Below are 22,186 nucleotides of genomic sequence, written 5' to 3' on the forward strand. Positions count from 1 at the left end.
TTATTAAAAGGACCAAATTACCTTTTAGATTATAGAAGCGTTATGCAGAAGCGATTGATACGCGTTCCCTTTGCTAGAGAAGCTGAATAACACGATCGCGTGTGCGCGCACGCGCGTCTATGAGAGCTATAGCCACGACTGTACGGCCACAATGATAGCCGGTCAGCAGCTGCATAGTGGTGGGGACAAAGGACACCGACATTCAAAGCGATTTCTGGCTTTGTGTGTTCCCTCTCTCTCTCTCTCTCTCTCCCTCTCCTTCTTTCAGTCACGGTGGTTCCCTCTTTCTCTCCCACTCCATCGAGCAACGAGAAAATATTATGACGCAAACACGATAACGACGCAGGCAAGGTCGGAGCTTTTCCGATTCATCTAACTCGACAATCAGCACGTTATGCTGAAACTTTTATGCTCTCGGGTCTTTAACGAACCGGTCAACTTTATCGTCCGCCAAGCTCCACGCGTCTCTACGTGCTCCTAATTACAGCGGCGACATTTAAACGGTTAGCTGTTTTCGACGAGTACAGTGTTTAACACTAAACCCACCAAGCAGTAATACTAACTGGCATGTACTGCTTCATAAAAGTGAGAAGACCGAATTTATTTAGAATTTGTCATCATTTTATCATTCGTCAAATCTTCCAACAGGCAACAAATTTTTAGTGCGAATTTTTGACGAGCGGCCGCGTTTGCCGTAATTTCGCCTTTCAACGCTAAACCTACCAGTAATACTAACTGGCGTGTACTGCTTCATAAAAGTGAGAAGACCGAAATTATCTAGAATTTGTCATCATTTTATCATTCGTCGAATCTTCCAATAGGCAACAAATTTTTAGTGCGAATTTTTAACGAGCGGCCGCGTTTGCCGTAATTTCGCCTTTTAACGCTAAACCTACCAAGCAGTAATACTAATTGGCATGTACTGCTTCATAAAAGTGAGAAGACCGAATTTATTTAGAATTTGTCATCATTTTATCATTCGTCGAATCTTTCAATAAGCAACAAATTTTTGGTGCGAATTTTTGACGAGCGGCCGCGTTTCCCGTAATTTCGCCTTTTAACACTAAACCTACCAAACAGTAATACTAACTGGCGTATACTGCTTCACAAAAGTGAGAAGACCGAATTTATTTAGAATTTGTCATCATTTTATCATTCGTCAAATCTTTCAATAAGCAACAAATTTTTGGTGCGAATTTTTGACGAGCGGCCGCGTTTGCCGTAATTTCGCCTTTTAACGCTAAATCTACCAAGCAGTAATACTAATTGGCATGTACTGCTTCACAAAAGTGAGAAGACCGAATTTATTTGGAATTTGTACAGTTTTTATTATAAGACTTGCTCCAATAATATAACATATTCGAGCGTTTTCCACGAAAGAGTTGCGAAACTTTGCAGAATTGCAACATAAGGAAGCGGTCACTTTGATCGTGGTAGGTTTAGCGTTATGAAAAATATAAACTTTGATATTCTTTATTTTATCTGTTCTTTTTGTAAAAGTGTTGTATTTGAACAGAATATGAAGCAACTCGAGCACATACACAGTGCGATTACAGGAACTTACTCACTTTTCGCCTAATTATAGAGGCGACATTTAAACGGTTAGCTGTTTTTGCCAAGTATACTGTTTAAGAAAGATATAGACTTTGATATCCTTTACTTTATTTGTTCTTTTTGTGAAAGTGTTGTATTTGAACAGAATATGAAGCAACTCGAGCACATGCACGGCGCAATTACAGGAACTTGCTCACTTTTCGAAGAGATTGCAACAGCTAAGCGGTTAAATGCCGATGCGACGGTCGCGAGAGAAAAGGAGAGATAAAAACGTAGATACGGAGAGGAAGCAGCTGAATATGGAAGTTGAAATTTCTCGCTGCTTTTCATAGCGAGCGAGTCGTGTCCGGTCGCTCCATTTCTCCGTGCAATTTCAGAGTAAAATATCTCCTTAATCGTGTTTATTCGTGCTCGATCGAGCACGTAAGAATGCCGATAAATCAGGAAAGTTTTCTCGGCCCGATGAAGCGACAGCACAGCGCGAAGGTCGTATAGAGCAATTAGCATAACTCAAAGCGAATCATCCGTCGTTTCTGCGTCGACGGAAATCGCGTTAAACGCGCGTTACGGGTGCGAATCGATTTGACCGCTGTTTGTGTTTGCTACGAACGACAAATGTCGTTCGGAACAATATTCGTTGCGATACGGTGCACGGTTTTAAACCGCGAAGTTAATCGGTGCGTCTTACAAAGTAACGTTATCGGCCATGTAAACATGCTGGTGATAACGAGAAAGAAAGAGAGAGAGAGAGAGAGAGAGAGAGAGAGAGAGAGATATTGTTGTTACGAAAAATGGTAATAGTAGGGGAAATGAAATCACGCTTTAATTAAATCTCTCTCGCCACTATTGCGAATGAAACAAATTGAGATCGTATTTTCTCCCGGTACGAGAGGCGAACTCGGAAATAGATTTCGCCACGGACTCCGATATATTTCGTCCAACGCACGATATGCACGCTTTAGAGGATCGCATCGAGTCGCTTCGAGAGCTTCGAACGCAAGTTGGCGTAAACGGAGCGGCTTTCGCAATGCCAAGGTTATGATCGTACAGGTGAGAGGTCCCACACGAGCGCGACCCGCGATCCATTAAATTACAATTATAAAGTCGAAGATCTGTTTATAGCCTCGTGATTCATCGGTTTGCCCGACAGCATTTCTCGCAGCAGGAAGTAATGACTAATAGGTTCCATCGAGGAGGTCCGCCGGTTCTGTGCACGCCCATTCCCCTAGCCAACGCCAGCCATACGCGCCTCCTAATTCTCCAATTCTCTCCGCGTTCTGTTACTGTTGCCGAACCATTTTCATTTGAACCCTTTGCGCCCGAGCGGCGACTCCGAGGCACCATTGAAAAATTGTCACATCGCGTTCCAAGATCAGTTTTTCACTATCAAAGCTTGGATATAAAAAGTTGTTAAGAGTCTAACTGCCGTATAAGAGTCACAAGACTCAATTTCATACGCGTGAAATGCACTTTGTCACGTCAAATGGAAATACTGTAGGACAGAAAAGTTTAATTTAGATTTACAGTTGAAATCGTTTCGAGTGCAAAGGGTTAACACCTTCAAGTACCGCCGACACTTGCCGGTCGTCTTGCGAGCAACATCAAGATAGTTTTAATCGTCGTGCGAGTGTTGATAGCTACGTCAATCTAAATCGAGAGTCATAACCTCTTAACGCACTGTTTTTTTTTTTAAACGACCAAAAAAGATCAATTTACCGCCCCTGATTCTACTTTTCTTTTGGTGGAGAATTTTGATATACCGCGCTTTTGTTCCATGAGGAAAGGCTATATTTTATTCGTGAATAAATAAGTGTTACAGCTTACAATCCCATGTAAATGATAAATATCAATAAAACGATTGTTTTTTTTTTGCATTCACATCGTTATATTCAATTCTCGATTATATTCGAGTGTGAAAAATTACAGCAGCATAAAATAGAACGCCGCTCGAATTACCTCGAGTGTGCATAGTTTGGCCTGTTTAGCGCGCTCGAATTAACTCGAGCGTACAAGTTAAGGGGTCAAAGCGCTTAAAAAGCGCTGAAAAAATCGAATCCTGTGATTTTGTGTAATCCTGTGTATGCAAAGGTGGCGCCGAGTTGGGTCTGGTCACGCGACACTTTCAGCGCCGAAAGACAATACCAAATTAATAACGAAGGTCATTAGCAATCATCGTGAGTGTACGAATACAGAAATTGTCGAGCGATTTTTAAGTGGTATTATACAAGTCGAGGCTGTTCCTAGGTGACGCCCCAGACTAGTTGGAAAGACTAATTGCCAGGCCCGTCGAGATTCGGTCGAACACGAACATGAATATCAGCCACGAAGGCTGTTTACTAGCAGCGTAGTAAACCACTGATAAAAAACCTCTGACATATAGAAAGTCGTATACGAAACGGTACGCCGCGTAACCGTGAACGAACACAAAACATTTATAGGGAATACGGGTGGCTTGTAGATTGGTCAATGACACGGGTACGGAAAACAGACGGGAATGTGTCTCCTATTATTTCAAATTGATCAATAACCAGAAATATACGCGCAGTCGAGTAATGGCTCGATCGGTCTCGAAGATGTCCATGTTTCGTCTGGAATTATAATTGGCTCCTCCAAACCCGCGGCTACGGTTATTATTTATTTATATACTTATAAACGGGAAACCCCATTAGAGCACGTAATTGAAGATATCAGCGCAGTGATTATAATCTCTAATTTCGATATTTAACAATAGAGACGCCGAAAAGATCAATTGCGACACTGTAGTCGTTCGCTAGGATAGTAATTTTTGTTACAGGATCCGAACGAAGAAAATTTGTCTGGTATAGTAACGTATTAAAGTGTTGTTGCCGATTAACACGTTGAATGTCACGGGGGTCACCGGTGACCGGCACTTAACTTGGCGGTGACGCCATGGGTGCCACCGGTGACCGGCGCGCCCAAATTGATAGGAATATATATAATTTAAAAGAAATGTGAATATCTAAAATTTTGCATTATTACCATCGTCGATTCAAACAGTGGACCCCTGTCGCAATTAACATGTCAAACATGGTTATACACTGTGACTTATCTATTGCAGGTAATATTAGGTCTACCGGAAAGTTCTGCCCGTTTAAGAAATGAAAGGAAACAATAGATTTTTCATAAATTTAGTAATATTTATCGTACGATATAATTTCCGTCGTTACTTATAATCTCTTGCCAGCGTGATGGCAATTTGTGAGCAACATTGTTCAAAAATATATGTCTCACACGAATCTGTGCATATCTATTGAAATTTGCAATGACATTGTCGGACAGAACTTTCCGGTAGACCTAATATTTCAACATTATACGTATCGCATAAAAGAAAATTCATCGTGGCGCCACGGACAATTTCTGTAAAACCGGGGCGTGTGGCATTCAACGTGTTAATCGGGTGAACAAGACGAGACACGTTCGACAAGAGTTCCGAGACCGTCTCTCTGGCCTGCACGAATCCCCGAAAGAATTTTCGAATTTTCGTCGGTGCCCGTCCCAGTCAAACGCGGAAACCGATACGACTAGAATTCAATGTTTTTTTTTCACGTTCGAATTCCGACAGCGCTCGTATTCACGGTCAAACGTTTCAGCATAAAGGCGGATTGTGGAACCGTGACTGTGCCCGCATCGGACTCGGAAGGTCGACTCGCAACGTAAAAAGGTGTATTAACCTTGACGTCTCTTTCCTTCGCCACGCAAGCGACTTGACCAAGAACTTTCGAACTAATAACGAGAGAACGACGATAGGCGTCGCCGGGCGAAACAAACGAAAAACGGAAAATGGCCGTCGCGACAGGTTATGGGAACGTACCCCGCGATGTAAATCTGCGAAATCAGTGACTACATATAGCCATGGCAGGGATGGGTCGTTGACCAGCGCGCACTCTATGGCAGATACCCGGCATCCGCGGTCGAATACTTCAAAACAAAGGGACACCGGGGTAGCCTCGCGAAGTATAATCGAAATACAATCTACCCTGGAATCGTACTCGTGGCAAACGATATTCAAAAATTCACTCGGTAAACTTTCCACGAGACACAAGAGCATCTGTCAAATTTTCAGAAGCACGATACCCAAACGCGAATCGATACGAGCGAATTTACGATTGCGCCCAAGAAAATCGCCCACGTTCGAGAAAAACGTCCCTGTAACCTGCGAAAGGAATGTCTCTCGGAATTTCCACCGATAAACAAACAACGAACTTTAGAGCAGTGTCGTGTTTCCTGCGAACCGAACGAGAGATCATTTAGTCACGACGTTGTTCTACGATCTAAACGGTTGCCGTCTAAAAGTTGTCTTTGTTCGAAACGGTAGCCATTTAACGGGAGAAAAAGTCAATGAATCAGGTGCACACGCGAAAGGAGTATAGCGGCTCTGGAAGTCGCCAAGTTGGTCGTGGTACCGGATCGATAGAGCCATTTAATAGAACGGGAAACGGGAGAAGAAGAAAAATAAATGCTGTTCGATCAAAGACCCACCCTGTGACAGCCGTAGCACAACGTTCAAGCTCTTGCGTCGAGCGTATACACCGTGTACACGTATATATAACTTCTACACATTCTACACCTTATGTACCGTATACACTGTATACAGTATATACGGAGAGTACGTACCGCGCCAGCGCCATCCTGACATGAGATAATCCAGGTTCGGTAGGTGTCGAGAGCAAAGTATCCAGATCTGGAAAGAACGCTTTATCGCCGGCACTAAATCCCACTGGACACATGCGCGTAAATTCCTGTTCCTCGAACACACGAGCTCCTCATAACTTCCGCTGTTTTTTTTTCTTTTTTTTCCGAGGGGCCTGACCGTCCGAGAAGCCTCTCCCGAAAATATTTCCTCTCTCACTTCGATTTTCTCTCCGGCAAACTTGTGGCGTCCTCGCGCCTGCGAAACGTAACCAGGGATATTGTATTCCCTTGCTCCCCGCAGTCCTCGGACGGTAAACTACTCACTGTCACTACCGCATTTTCACTGACGTCGTGTGTTCACCGCGAGAGACGAAACAGGCCTTCGCGCGGACAGTCGATTACGGCGACGGCCGTACGGAACGACAATCGAGAATCGACGGACGTGCTTCTCTCTCTCTCGACGACGACGAAACGGTCCGAACTGTGTACGCGTGTGTGCGCGCCTGTGTACGCCTATGTACGTCTCTCTGTGTACGCGCGTGTATGTGTCACGGGCGAGAAACGAAGAGAGAGAACGAGAGCGAAATCGAGAGCGAGACCGAGACCGAGAGAGAAAGAGAGACGAGTGTGTAACGGCGCACGCGATAACGGGAGAACGGAAGGCTCGCGGGCCGAATAACCTCTAACTCTCGTGTCAACCAGCCTGATTAAATTTTGACTCGCGAACGCGTGACTCGGGCCCGACTAGAACCTGCAGGTCGAGCTGTTACGCCTGCCTACTCGAGCGCACAGATCTCTCCAGCCACTATTCCAACTCCGGTCACGGCGCTGGCTCGACTGAACCGAGCTACTGAGCGTCCAACAGTCCCCACCCCAACGGCCGCGGCCTCGTGCGGTCTCGTGCGATCTCGCTTGGCCTCGTGAGACCTCGGCGGTACTCGTCGATCTTCGGCCTTCCCCGCGATCGCTTCGGAACGCCTCGTGTCTCGTCGCGACCTCGTGTCGTCGCTAGAACGATGCCTCGCCGCTGGGTACCCAAGGCTTCCACCACTACTACCCACCGCTACTAACACCACTGCCACAACCACCCCCGCTACCCGCCACCTTCGACATCTACTCCCTTTCCTCCTCCTCCTCCTCCTCCTACAGGAAACTAACTCTACTCCCCTGTTCGGGAATGCACGTTTTCTGGCATGCTACTTTGAAATTATACCAACTAATGCTATTGTAACGTAACACACGTCGAACCGACGCACCGCACCGCACCGCACCGCAACGCAACGCGTCACGCCGACCGTTCGACGAGCACTCTCTGACATTCGCGTCCTCTGACAACTACCGGTGAGCTTAATATAGCGACGTGTAAAAATATTCAATGATTCTTCCGATATTTACGATGCTCCCGAACTCCCGTATGGGAAACCGATCTCGACGAGTCGTTTACCGATTTCGTTGCCCGATCCTACTACACGTGTGTCCGCTGCACGCGCAAACGTTCCAACGATTAAAAGAAAAGTCCGTAACATTTCGTAACACTATACATACTTATTTCGTTTCTTACCGAGGAATCTCGGATTTCGCGTGCCATTTATGAATGTGCTTTGTAAATGTCAACCGTCAGGTTTCTCGCCGGAAACAATTTGGAAGACAACCGGTTAAGCTGTATAAATTTGTTCATACAAATACATCCTCGGCCGAGCGATCGCCGCGTCTGGGCTCGCGGGTTTCCGCGAGAGAGAGAGAGAGAGAGAGAGAGAGAGAGAGAGAGAGAGAGAACCTTAGGCAGATGGAATGGAATTATTCATGCGGTTAGACGATGGCATATCCGAGGCATTCAAATCAGTATAGGAAACGCGTGAACGTTTACGAATTCAGAGGTATAACCGCACAATCGTTGGGACGTGTGAAAGGCTCCCTCTCTCTCTATCGTACTCTCTCTCTATCGCACTCTCTCTCTCTCTCTCTCTATCGCACTCTCTCTCTCTCTCTCTATCGCACTCTCTCTCTCTCTCTCTCTCTCTCTCTCTCTCTTTCTCTCTTTCTTTTTCCAGTATGCCGCACCGGTTGGATATCGGTGCTTTCATGTCACCGGAAACGGAGAACAAGCCTATGTGTTCGTCGAGCAACATGAAAAAGAGGTCACGAAAATGTTTTATGGGTGTTTAAGGTGGCCTGGGGTCGGCGTCAATGGGACCGTGACGTCGTGCCGGAATCACGCACGACGATCGTGACATTGTGAGAATACCCGCTCGCGAAAATAATACAATAACAGGGGCCATCGTAACAAAAGACGTTCAAAATTGCCCGTGAAGGATCCCATCAACCTGCCGTCGTATTCGATATCGTTCCATAAAAATTATACGCTCGCGCAATACACGCACGCACCTAACTATAACACGAGTGCTCCGTATTAGTTACGCCTCTAACACGGATGCCGTCAATCGATTGTCATCATTTTATCATTCGTCAAATCTTCCAATAGGCAAGAAATTTTTGGTGCGAATTTTTGATGAGCGGCCGCGTTTGCCGTAATTTCGCCTTTCAACGCTAAACCTACCAGTAATACCAACTGGCGTGTACTGCTTCATAAAAGTGAGAAGACCGAAATTATCTAGAATTTGTCATCATTTTATCATTCGTCGAATCTTCCAATAGGCAACAAATTTTTAGTGCGAATTTTTAACGAGCAGCTGCGTTTGCCGTAATTTCGCCTTTTAACACTAAATCTACCAAGCAGTAATATTAATTGGCATCTATTGCTTCATAAAAGTGGGAAGACCGAATTTATCTAGAATTTGTCATCATTTTATCATTCTTCAAATCTTCCAATAGGCAACAAATTTTTAGTGCGAATTTTTGACGAGCGGCCGCGTTTCCCGTAATTTCGCCTTTTAACGCTAAACCTACCAGTAATACTAACTGGCGTGTACTGCTTCATAAAAGTGAGAAAATCAAATTTATTTAGAATTTGTCATCATTTTATCATTCGTCAAATCTTCCAATAGGCAACAAGCAGTAATACTAACTGGCGTGTACTGCTTCACAAAAGTGAGAAGATCGAATGTATTTAGAATTTGTGAAGTTTTTATTATAAAACCTGCTCCAATAATATAACTTATTCAAGCGTTTTCCACGAAAGAGTCTCGGAACTTCGCAGAATTGCAAAACAAGAAAGCGGTCACTCTGACCGCGGTAGGTTTAACTTGAACCTATTTTAAAGCGAAGGATTTTTTATAGTGTCGGCCAATGTCTTCCGAGTTTAGTTTAGTGGATTGGTGGAGCGGATAGCATCTGTGGAACAATGGGTCTTTTGTGCGAAGAAAGTTGATTCGACGCGGAGGAAATGTGTTTTGCAGCGATCCTTGGTTTTCGGTAGACAAAGGGACTGGGCTGGCCGGTACTCCGGGAGAGCAAACGTCCGTTCACCGCGCTTATGGGAGAGACCGATGCGTTTCTTCGTTTTTTTGTACGGTGACAGCGCGGATCACAGCTGCCACCGCACACGATTTCCGCGGGCCCGGACGACTGCATCGTTTGCGATTGTGTCACGTTTGCGTCGAGCGACGCGTCGGTCACATAAGAGTGACACTAATTTTTCACCAATGTTGAAAATTCATTTTCATTGTATTGTATCCGAGCAAACTGAACTTGACTAGGATGTTTCGGATGCGAAAGAGTTCTAGTGTCGTCCGCTTATGATAAATGTTAACTTTCTATTTTCGTTTTAGTTAATCAAATTGCTTCGACCTTGTGGGAATTTTACGGATCCTCGAGCCTACGACGAAGCTTTCAGGGAATTATTGGTGAAAAGAAAGAGGCCTCTGGACACTCGACGATTCGAGAGTTTTCAGAGTTTACAAAGACCTGGAGTATTTTCGGCCCGGCGATCCACCGGTTTTGTACGGTTGTTTCGTCTTTAGGCCGTTTTACTAAATCCGAAAAGGCTGCTTACCTGGACGATTCGGATTCTTAAGCCTCCACCTCAAGGGTCTTATGTTCGGCCCTCGTCCCTTTGAAAATTGATCTCAGTCTTTACGACTTTTATCTTTTCTTCACATGAAATATACGTATCTATTATTATCAATGAAAGTACATATAACGCAAAGATGTGACGATATTTGTTACGAGAAGGATATTTGTGATTTGACATAACACAATTCCCTTTACGTCGAAAAAATATTTAAAGCTTGTAAGGAGCTCTGATCTAATACCAGGGAAAAATGTTTAATGGTTGCGAGCTGTAACACATGTGTGAAAACATGAACGACGAGCAACAGTAAAGGACGGAATGACTATAGTAGTCACTTTGCTATACCTCTTAACGCAAATGTGCATAACGGACGTTGCGATAAGTGTAAAAAAGCAGTTTGTCCGGCACATCGTGAAGAGAAAATTGTCTGAGTGTGTTTGTCTTTATCTTCAATCAAAGATTTAGTGAAAGAAATTGATAATATCAATTTAACGCATTAAGTTTGGAAAAATGAAGATGGGACGAGGGTCAAACCACGTTCCCCGTTTCAAAGATCAATTCCGTTGTTGTTCCTTTTTAACGCGTTGACTGCCCCAACCACGAAATAAGGTGGATTTATTTATTATTTTTTACTTATTATTTTACTTATCATACAAACTTATTAACCCTTTGCAATCGAAGTTTTTTTTGAGTCATATTACCAGCAACTCGAAGCCATTTTAGTGAAAAGATCATATTCACATGTAAGTTCATGATATAAGCATTAAAAGAAAAGTCATCGTTGTATGTTATTATTTTTTTAATTGTTTATGGATACAAATGTTAGGATATATAAAAAAAATTATAAAATTATTACATTTTGTAATCTTCCAAAGCGTGATACCTCTCGTCTATATTAGCGTCTATATTATTTATGTAATGTTCACTATGAACTTCAAATTCTAATTCGTCGCTACTACTTTCAATATCACTATAATTTTCACAAATTTTTCTTTTATTTGCCATATCGGGGATATAAATATGTATTCAAAATATAAAAACAACAGATAAACTAGAATCTGATATACACTCTACTGCTGAATAACACGACTTAACTCACTTGCATCCAAGTGCGGAATGCGGAATGTTGCTCAAACCGCGATTGTGTGCTGTTATCGAGAGCATAACAATCCGCGAGCCGCGACCGTCATTTGTCACCAACAGCGAAACATCCTATAACTAATTCTTACGATTTGTTTTTGTTCTTATGTTAAAAACTGAAAATTATTTGCATTGTCTCCGTAGCGGAGCCCTCGAGTTTGAAGACAAATTTTAAATGGCTCCGCTCCGGAGCCCTCGAGTGCAAAGGGTTAATATTAACCCTTTGCACTCGAATGGCGACTCTGAGACGCCACTAAAAATTGGTGTACTATTTTTCGAAATCATTCTGAGAGCATCGGACTCGTTTCGACTTGAAAAGAAACTATTAAAATTGCATCGTACTTGTCAACAGGCTCAGTTTCATGTGCATAAGTCGCAATAAATTATATAAAATAGAACTACAGTAGATCAGAAATCATGTTTTGGATTTCGAATTCGAATAGCTTCGACCGCAAAGGGTTAAACGTTGACATCTCTAAATGTTGGAATCACGATCGATCTCTAAAAGTGGTCCTCGAAGAGGGGGCCCCGGGTGATTTGTCGGTGTTTTTTCTCGCAACCGCGTCCGTGAACGAGAGACGCCATGGCGGCGACGTCGACGCGGCGCGGTAAAAACTAAAGAGAAGAAAGAGAGAAGAATGGAAAGCGTAATAGAGTTTGCATGGCACTCGTCGCGTGCTCTGGGGCGGACGAGACTCAGGGACGTTTTTTTAAAGGGGTCAAGGGGAGCCTACGCCCCGGGGCTGTCCTTATTAACGCTGACCTTTACACCTCGAAATCGGGAATTTCCAAATTTGTTACGAAAATCAACGCGACGCGACAGCTGCGTCGACCTTTCTATTTCTCGCCGTTGGATTTTTGTCTGACAAATACACGAAGATTACTTCTGTGAATTCTGAAAGCAATGCAGCTTTGTATCTCTCGATTGGGGCCCTTATCTCGGCTGTTTATACGTACGCTGTTTATTACGATCGATATTGTCCGTGAACGCATCGCAAGGTTCGCTTTGTCACGTCACTGTGGATCCTCCAGTCGTACAGTGAAGACGTTCGTTCTTTAAAATGCAGTCATAATCGATCTGCGAATTTTTATGCAAAATAAAAAATGTCCTGCGCTAATTGAAAAATGTTAGGAATTAAATAGCAAGTTCGTTGTTTCTTCAATCCTCGGATCATTTTCGCAACAGTACCATTGACGATGTTTATAACAATTCTGTGCTTTATTCAGCAATTTTTCCAAACATTTTGAAGATGTTTTCTGCGGCCTTTCCCTTGTTCCCAATGTAACAAGCAATGTATTTTATTTAATTGCCGAAAATTGAATAATAATCGAGTGTACGATTTAAATGCTTCGGGACAAAATTGACCCGGCGACCGTCATGCGAGGGTCAATCGTTCTAGTAGATAAAAAAATGTTGCACGAAATTTTGTTCTTATCTTACCAACGCTAGGTTGTACTACGAATTCCGGCCCACCCTGTATTTGAAACAAGAGATTGTAAAGGATCTGTATTTAATAGAAGAAACAATGAAATCCAAAATCGTAGCAGAAAATCGATTCTTCGATTCGCGTTAATACCAGGGAACAACGCGTTTGCTATGGTCCAACCGTGCCGAGGATACACGTTCTATTAACCCTTAAATGCATATTGTTGCCAATTGTCTACATTCCAGTTCCACTTAATTTTATTCAAAAATCTGAGTAGGTGCGTTTCCGAACACACGTTGATAACAATAGACAATAGACCATGTGTGAAATAAAAGACTTGACATTACTTTTGGCGAGTAAGTTATACGTTTTTTGACATTTGAATGTGGTGGGTGATAACTTCCAGGTTGCAAAGGATTTTCACGGACTGAGTGCATCAAATGCAAGGTTGCTTCGTGTCGCAACAAAAATCGCAATTGCTTTGCTGCATTTCATTTATAAATAATGCGAAAATTCCTATACCAATAGATAATATAAATACATGACCATTTGTTTACGTCCACAATAATTTTAGTAATAAACGCATATTGTTGCCAAAAGTCTACGTACAACTTTTTTTTTCAAAATAAATACTCAATATTATTACCTAGACTTTTTTATTTATTTTTTACGTAACCTATGACTACATTCCTATAAAAAACGATTTGTTAAAATTCAAAACAAAAAATCATGCATTTAAGGGTTAATCGCGGTTCGCGCTCCGCGGCCAAAGCCACACCGGCCAGTTTTTGCAATCGTACGCAAGTATGCGAGTATGCACCGACACAAGTTTAAGGTTGCACGAATCGCACGGTGATAGGCGGCGGCGTAATGCGTCCATAAATTAAGCGGCGCGTTGGGAACGACTTTCTCGCCTCTCGTTCCATTGGAAAATTATCGAGGAAATCCGGTGAGCACGCCATCTTGACACGAGCTGAGCCACCGTGGGCGTTCGCTACGCTCCCCGAACGAGTCCGCAAAAAACGCAACTTGTCGTCGCGATGTCGTTCGTTTTCCTCCGACGCTTTTAGTTACAGACAGTTACCGCCGTGGACGGAGAAGAAGTCGAGGCGAGCCGGGTAGTAATTAAGCGGGTATTAGAGATCGGCTATTAAAGAAAACATCGTGAAACGCCTCTCGATGTAATTCCGGCTAGACCGCGGATATTACGCATTTATGGCAAAAATTGAGTGGATGCAATGTTAAATAATTAAAAGATTATCAAGCTGTACAATAAATAATGTTTGTAAACGCTATCTCGGACGGAGACAACCGCGGTAGAAGAATAGACGACGATTGCAATAAATTGTCTCCAATTGTCGCTCAGCTTGTAAATAAAAATTGACAATTTGGGAAGATGCGATTATTCGAGTCTTCGGCTCGTTTTTATTATTATTATTTTATTGGTATTATTATTATTATTACTATTATTATTATTATTATTATTATTATTATTATTATTATTATTATTATTACTGTTATTATTACTATTGGTATTATTTTATTATTACTATTATTATTATTATTACTGTTATTATTACTATTGTTATTATTTTATTATTACTATTATTATTATTACTGTTATTATTACTATTGTTATTATTTTATTATTACTATTATTATTACTGTTATTTTATTATTATTATTATTATTATTACTATTATTATTACTATTATTTTATTATTATTATTATTATTACTATTATTATTACTATTACTATTATTATTATTATTACTATTATTATTACTATTATTATTATTTTAATATTATATTCGAATAATCATATTTTTACTTCTCAAATTGTCCATTTTTGTTTACAAGCTGAGCGACAATTGGACAGAATTAAATCCTTCGCAAAGATGAACGAACTTTAAAGTTGATTTTCTCGAAAACGGAGCCCCGGATAAAAAAAATGTTACACCAACTTTTTTTCTCATTTTTTCACGTAGAATCACCCTCTGCTCGTTGCAGACTGTTACGAAGAACCGGAATGTTAGTCAATATCTGTTTCGATTAGGGTTCCCATGTCGGTTCCATAACAGTTACTTTTTTTCGGCTCTACTGTGTGCACGCGTGCGAGAGAGAGAAAGAGAGAGAGAGAGAGAGAGAGGCGGAATGACTTCTAAGTTTTAGTACCGTGCCGGAGTCATTTGGACTCGAGCCTTGAACTCGAGCAGCACGCACAAAATGGCAAAGCACGTGCGACAATGAATTAGTATTAGTGAACAGTGCATGTGACGATCGCGATGCAAAGTAAGCGCGTTAGAGAAGAACGACGGTATATTTAATCGTTCTCTCTCGCTCACGGTAGCAACGAACCGTGAGCTGTTCAGAAAGAACCGATAGAGAAACGAAAAAATTACTGTTATGCGATCGATACAAGAACCGAAACTGGATCCGTAATCGGAACAAATTTCGATTCTTCGTAACAGTTATTCGAAATGTAGTCGAACTCCATTTATACGAACTCTGCGGTGACCAGTTCATAAAATCGGGTAGGTTCATATAATAGGAGTCTGCTAATAATCCCAGCTACCTGTAACTTTTCGTTCAAATTACCAGGGTTCGCGTTCAGGTAGACAGATTTAAGGTTTACGGACCATCATTTGCGGTCAAAATAACGGGTCAATAATTTTTTGATTTACGATTAACCAGATTGTGAACATACATTTCTGAGTTATTTATTCAACATATGTCTTATTCGCAGTAAATATTACAAAACACTCGTTCAAAATTAGAATAAATGTCTTATTGTTACTTTTATAAACTAACATAAACAGCTGCTCTTAGTGGTATGTAAATTTGGTGTTAAACAAACAAACAAAAGAAAACCTGCTGAATTTGTCCAGGTTCGCAGTACAGTAAATTCTCTCTAATTACCCTTCAGCTTGTAAACAAAAAATGGACAATCATGGAAGAGGATTGTCAACAATTATAAAAACGACGAGGAAAGTTATTTGAATAATCGTATTGACATAAAATTGAATATTGAATAATCGTATTCTCAAATTATCCATTTTTGTTTACAAGCTGAAGGAAAATTACGGAAATTTACATAAACAGCTGCTCTTAGTGGTCTGCTAATCTAGTGTTAAACAAACAAACAAAAGAAAATATGCTGAATTTGTCCAGGTTCGCAGTACAGTAAATTCTCCCTAATTACCCTACAGCTTGTAAGCAACAAATGGACAATTATGGAAGAGGATTGTCAACAGTTATAAAAACGACGAGGAAAGTTATTTGAATAATCGTATTGACATAAAATTGAATATTGAATAATCGTATTCTCAAATTATCCATTTTTGTTTACAAGCTGAAGGAAAATTACGGAGAATTTACATAAACAGCTGCTCTTAGTGGTCTGTTAATCTAGTGTTAAACAAACAAACACAAAAGAAAACCTGCTGAATTTGTCCAGGTTCGCAGTACAGTAAATTCTCCCTAATTATCCTTCAGCTTGTAAGCAACAAATGGACAATTATGGAAGAGGATTGTCAACAATTATAAAAACGACGAGCAAAGTTATTCGAATAATCGTATTGACATAAAATTGAATATTGAATAATCGTATCTCTTCTTCTCAAATTATCCATTTTTGTTTACAAGCTGAAGGAAAATTACGGAGAATTTACTGTACCCAGGTGTTCGCGTAGTCGCAGTAACGATCGACAATAGTTCAGATAATAGAGGAGTCCCGCGGAAGTTCATTAAATCGTGCATCGCCCAAAATTTCGTTCCGATAGATGCAGCTCGGATAAGGGTAGTTCCGCTGTAACGATTCTTCATAACCGTTTTAAGAACTGATATCGATGTTATAACAGTCTCCAAAAGCCCTGGTACAAAGAGCTCTTCTGGCCGAAGCGGAAAACCGGATTCACCCTCCTCGGTTTGTCCAACTTCGATCGAGTCGGAGTCCCGCAACCCCACGTGCATGCCGCCGCGCGCCGAATCATTTTCTCTCGTCTACCCCTGAGATATCCCTACGCGAGTGGCGAACGGTGTATGCGTTGGGTATTCACCCTCGGACAGACATATTCCATCGCGATGCTGCGCGCCGTCGAGAACGATCTCGCGAATGAAATTCGAGGGGAGGACTTTTTCGCGTGCACGTTGTTTCTGTGTAGCGCACAGTGCACGTGCAAGGGTTGCGTATACGAAACGGCCGCCATTGATCGGCGAGTTGCGCGACAGTCCGTCGTCTCGCGTTAATAGATCGTTACCAGCAACACAATGAAAAGTAAAACGGTAGAAGACGTTGAACGGACACTTCGCTGGGCGCAATTAATACCGGGATTGCCGATGATTAACCCGTCGGACGAGAGCGCCAGTTAGTTAACTCGCGCTCCATTTCGTTTCACAACGTCCCCTCGCTTTTTCTTCGTTTCTTACCGGCTCCGACAGCGGCTCGTATCAATCGTTTTCTGCGGCATTCGTCGGCCATCTTCGAACTATGCATCGACATCTATGTTAATTATCAAAAACGATGCCAAACGTTCGTTACATATTGATTATTATTTCTCGAACATTAATTTTTATTACGTGCAATATTCTATGTGCAACTTGCTGTCGAATAAAATGTTAGCAGACGCCTCAGTAATATTAATAAATAATTAATTGGAAGTGAAATAGTTGCTTCATTTTATTATAGTTTATTATTACTTTATTATATTGGGTTGGCAACTAAGTAATTGTTGATTTCAGTTATAGATGTCTCTCACTCCCATTTTTATGATATCCGTAAATGTTATATTATAAAATTATTATTATTATTATTATTATTATTATTATTGTTATGTTATTTTTTATTATCCGTGAATGTTAGCAACTGGACAAATTGAATGCAGCGGTCAAGGAAAAGCGACCAGAATTGATCAATCGTAAAGGTGTCATTTTCCATCAGGACAATGCTAGGCCGCACACGTCTTTGTCCACTCGGCAAAAATTGATGGATATTGGTTGGGAATTGATGTTACACCCACCATATAGCCCTGATCTCGCGCCATCGGATTACCACTTATTTCGATCCCTGGACAACTCCCTTCGTGGTAAAACTTTTAACGATGACGACGCTGTAAAATCTCACTTAAATCAGTTTTTGGCCGAAAAGGATCAGACTTTCTACGAGCGTGGAATTTTCAAGTTGTCGGAGAGATGGCAAAAGGTTATCGAACAAAATGGAAAATACATTACAGATTAAACTTTATTCCAAGTAAAAAGAAATTTTTTATTCCATTGAACAAATCGGCAATTACTTAGTTGCCAACCCAATAGTTGTTTTATTTAATTATTATTATTATATTCAGGGACGTACGAAACTCCGTGAAAGCAATTGTGCACAAATCGAGTTGCGAGTAACTATAACTGAAGGTTAACTTTATATTTATCAAAGAAAAGACGTATCAAAATCTGTTATTCTTTTATTTTACTTATTTTAGAATTAAAAAACTCAATACGCATTTTTCGATAAATGTAAAGTGAATTATACCCGAAAACAAATTAAAGCAATTGGTTATCCCACAGTAACCCGCTCCGCTACCCCAGCTCGTAACGAGCAGTTTTCCCAGCGAATCTCCTCGACAACGTCACCGTCGGCCTTCACCCGTGCTTTCGTCGCTTATCCATTGATCGCGAAGACGCAAATTTCCTGTCCTTCGGCCCCACTTTCGAACCCATGATCGCATTTAGCCGCCAAAATTTTTGGAATTTGTCCTTGCCAGCTCGCGAGGAGAATCTTCGCTCTACAGGCTGTCCCATTAACACCCCGAGAAGGGCGATTCCTGAAGCGATTTAAAGTAACTTTTTCCTCAGCGAAAATGCAATTCGCGGCTTCGTTTACGAGTTATTAAGGAAAAACGCTAACTAATGAGAGGCGAGCTCAGCTTGCTGGAGGCGGCCCAGTCAACGAACGTACGACGCCCAGTTCCGTTCATTGGCTCGTTCGCCCCGCGCCAGCCGAGCTCGCCTCTCATTGGTCGCTGTTTTTCGTTAATAACTCGCAAACAAAGCGGCGGACTGCATTTCCGCTGAGGAAAAAGTTACTTCAAATGGTCTGAGGAAGCACCTCTTTCCGGATGTTAACATAATTATGTTTCACCCTGTATAAAGCCGTTTTAGCAACCTTTCTAAGGATTGGACCTTCCCCGGCGAAAAGCCCGGAACGGTTTATTGACCCAACGGTAATCGGAGGAGGACCAGAGATAGGGAAAGGGGAGAGAGAGAGAGAGAGAGAGAGAGAGAGAGAGAGAGAGAGAGAGAGAGAGAGACAGACAGACAGACAGAGAAAAAGGGGAGACCCGTTCAGATGGAAAACGAGCGCGTTTAAGAATTTCAAATTCTCGTCGGATCCGCTCGGCCGAGCGCACGGCAGTTCGGACATTGGTGCGCTCGTATCAGCGTCCACTAGATTCCGATCATTTTTCAGGCCAGTTCCCTCTCCGTCCGTTCGGCGGTTACAATCGGCTGGGGGCGCATTCTCGACCCTCGTTGCGCAACGATTTATAGTAGAATCGAAGCAATAGAAATCGATCCGAATAAACGTATTCGGCGAGCAACGATCGCTCAGCGGCCGAGCACTGACGTAACCGCGAAATTAATTCAGTCGGAGCAACAGGCTCGCTCCACCGTCTAGCCATGGGGAAGTTAAGTAACCGGTGTCCAGTGTCTTTTCGACACCTGGAACCTACGGATCGATCGTCGGTTCTCTCCTCTCTGTCCGGACGAATCCGCCTCGTACGAGAGCAAAGAGTTACTACATACTCGTCGAGAATTTTAGCATGTTCACGATTTCGCTACTAAGCGACTCCGGGCTTGGCTCTGTCGAAATCGAGAGCGACGATTTAGATTTCCATCCCGGGAAACGGCTGATCGTCGAGCGGATTTATTGGGCTGTGAAATAAAACTCAATTTTTTCTATACGAAAAGTGAACTTTAGTCAGTCTATTCTGTACGATAACCTTTTGCCATCTTTCTGGTAACTTCATGATTTCGCGCTGATAAAACTTCTGCTCCTTATCAGTGAAAAACTCAATCAAGTGCGATTCGAGGTTATCGTTATTATTGAAATTTTTACCACTTAAAAAGTTTCGCAAACTTCGAAATAAATGATAATCCGATGGTGCAAGGTCGGGGCTATATGGAGGATGCGACATCATTTCCCAACCGAGCTCCAATAATTTTGTACGTGTTGCTAAAGATGTGCGAGGCCTCGCATCGACGCGGTGGAATACGATTCTTCTGCGATTTGCCAATTCTGACCTTTTCACTTCGATTGCTTCCTCCAATTTCATAAGTTGCTGGCAGTAAACATCTGAGTTGATCGTTTGGTTGCTTGAAAGCAGCTCAAAATACACAACACCTTTATAGTCCCATCAAATCGACAGCATGATCTTTTTTCTGACGCAATTCAGCTTTCGATATGGTTTGTGCTGGTTCATCGCGCTTGAACCATGACCTTTTACCATTAATGTTATTGTAAACGATCCATTTTTCATCATCAACGATCACTCGTTTCAAAAAAGGGTCGATCGCATTACGTTTAAAATGCGTATCGCAAATACCGATTCGTTGGGTTAAGTGAATTTCTTTCAATTCATGCGGAATCCAAGCATCGAGCTTCTTAACAAGTCCAAGACATCTTATGCGATATTCAATTGTTGTGTGCGATGCATATAATCTTTTTGCAATCTCTCGTACAGTTATATGACGATTCGATTCAATTATGGCTTTGATTTTGTCATTATCAACTTCAGAAGGTCGACCAGAACGTTGGTCGTCTTTAGGTGAAAAATCTTCGGAACGAAATCTTTTGAAACAATTCTAACACGTGCGTTCAGTTAAGCAAACGACGCCATAAACTTCGCATATCTCTCTGCGAGCCTCGGCCGCTTCCTTGCCTTTATGAAAATAAGAAAGTAAAATGTGTCGAAAATGTTCATCTTTGCACTCCGTGTTAAAATTGACAGCAAACTGTCAATCGTAAACAAAACTACACGGAATTTGTTTCTATAGTAACCTAAACGTGTCAACTATCAAAGCTGATGACAAAAAGATTACGATCTTAACAAAAGAACGACAATGCAGACACAACGTTATCTATTATTGCAAACCGAAATTACTTTCTTGCCAACTCAATACATAGTTGCCACGGCTCTTTGCAGGTGATCAAACGAGACCGCGAACAAGACCTGAACGGGAACTGCGAACCGTAGGTAGCAAACGATAGAAGAAGGTAGAAGGAAGTAGCAGCCAGCACAGCGTGCCACTGGCGTGAAAGATGTAACGCGCGCGGCGGAGATAGGCGTCCCGGGGAGACACTAGCCGGCAAACGGCAACGATTAATAATTCTCGCGAACGTATGCGCGTTTGTTGCTGAAAGCGGAGATCGCCTAACGCGTACCGACACCTTGGCCCACAAGAGGGGTTTGACCCCATTTTTATTGCGGACGAAACGCGTTCTCCTCCCCCCTATCCGCGGAACAGTGTCATTGGTCGCTAATGGATTAAACGCGCGTGGAACAGCCTGAACGAACGGCGACGGAGAAACGAAGAGAGCGCACGAAGAGCGCGCGCCCGCTTGCACGAGCCAGAGAGAGAGAGAGAGAGAGAGAGAGCGCGAGGGAGAGAGAGAGAGAGAGCGAGGGAGAGATGTTTTCTTTGGCGTTTTAAAGTTATTACTCGAAAGCACGGACTTGCTGTGAGTCATGGACCGCCACGCCGATGGATCCGTTAATCGCGCTCGAATTTACCCGAGTCGAACGAAAGCATCGATTCTACGGTTGCACCTTTCTTCCGGGAAAACTAAATGAAACGTATAAACTAGCGTTCTACCGGCTTGTATCACAATTGATTTTTCTCGATTACGACCGATCGAAATCAATCCCCACGGAATTATGCGTGACAGAGCAAATGAATTATTAAATCCATCAATTTTAACGATCCGCGATCTTTCACGTGAATTCACAGATTTTTCGTGGCTCGTTAGCCTAGACCATGTTAGCCTCGTTAGCCTAAACCTAGACCGCGGATTGTTATGCAAAATAAAGATTTTCCAAAACGATTGTCAGAGAGGGAAAGTAAATGAAGATAAATCGTTTGCTTGATTAGTTTCACTAAGATGAAAATAGTATAACAATGTCATTAAATTCATCTTACGTTTTCATCATTTGGTATTTCAGCTATCGTTTTCTCTATGTTATAAATTTAACAATCAACTGTATCATGTTATCAGAAGCTACGATGTTTAATTTACGTTTGCATTGTGCATTGCGATCATATTGTTTTTATTTTCATTTTCGTTTTTATTGTCACTGTGATTATTATTAACACTAGACTTACGGAGCACAAAAAACCGCTGTTTTATATTAGTTTATAAACGTAACAATAAGACATTTTATTCTGATTTTTA

At 42.1% G+C, this 22,186-nt stretch overlaps 1 protein-coding gene across 11 annotated transcripts in view; it reads right to left on the minus strand.

The window, feature by feature from the left end:
* Positions 1-22,186, minus strand: part of rdx (BTB/POZ and MATH domain-containing protein rdx) — a 199,471-nt gene that overhangs the window by 57,760 nt on the left and 119,525 nt on the right. For 3 of the 11 annotated variants that reach the window (XM_076526672.1, XM_076526671.1, XM_076526670.1), the window contains exon 1: positions 6,190-7,060. The exons of 6 other annotated variants lie outside the window; for them this stretch is intronic. In XM_076526672.1, coding sequence (XP_076382787.1) covers positions 6,190-6,302 — 113 coding nt within the window. In that variant the 5' untranslated portion in view covers positions 6,303-7,060. Of the gene's footprint in view, positions 1-21; positions 41-6,189; positions 7,062-22,186 lie in introns of those variants that run through there. 2 more of the 11 variants (XM_076526669.1, XM_076526679.1) reach the window with 2 other exon arrangements.

Source organism: Megalopta genalis, chromosome 15 (genome assembly GCF_051020955.1).
Source record: "Megalopta genalis isolate 19385.01 chromosome 15, iyMegGena1_principal, whole genome shotgun sequence".
NCBI lineage: Eukaryota > Metazoa > Arthropoda > Insecta > Hymenoptera > Halictidae > Megalopta > Megalopta genalis.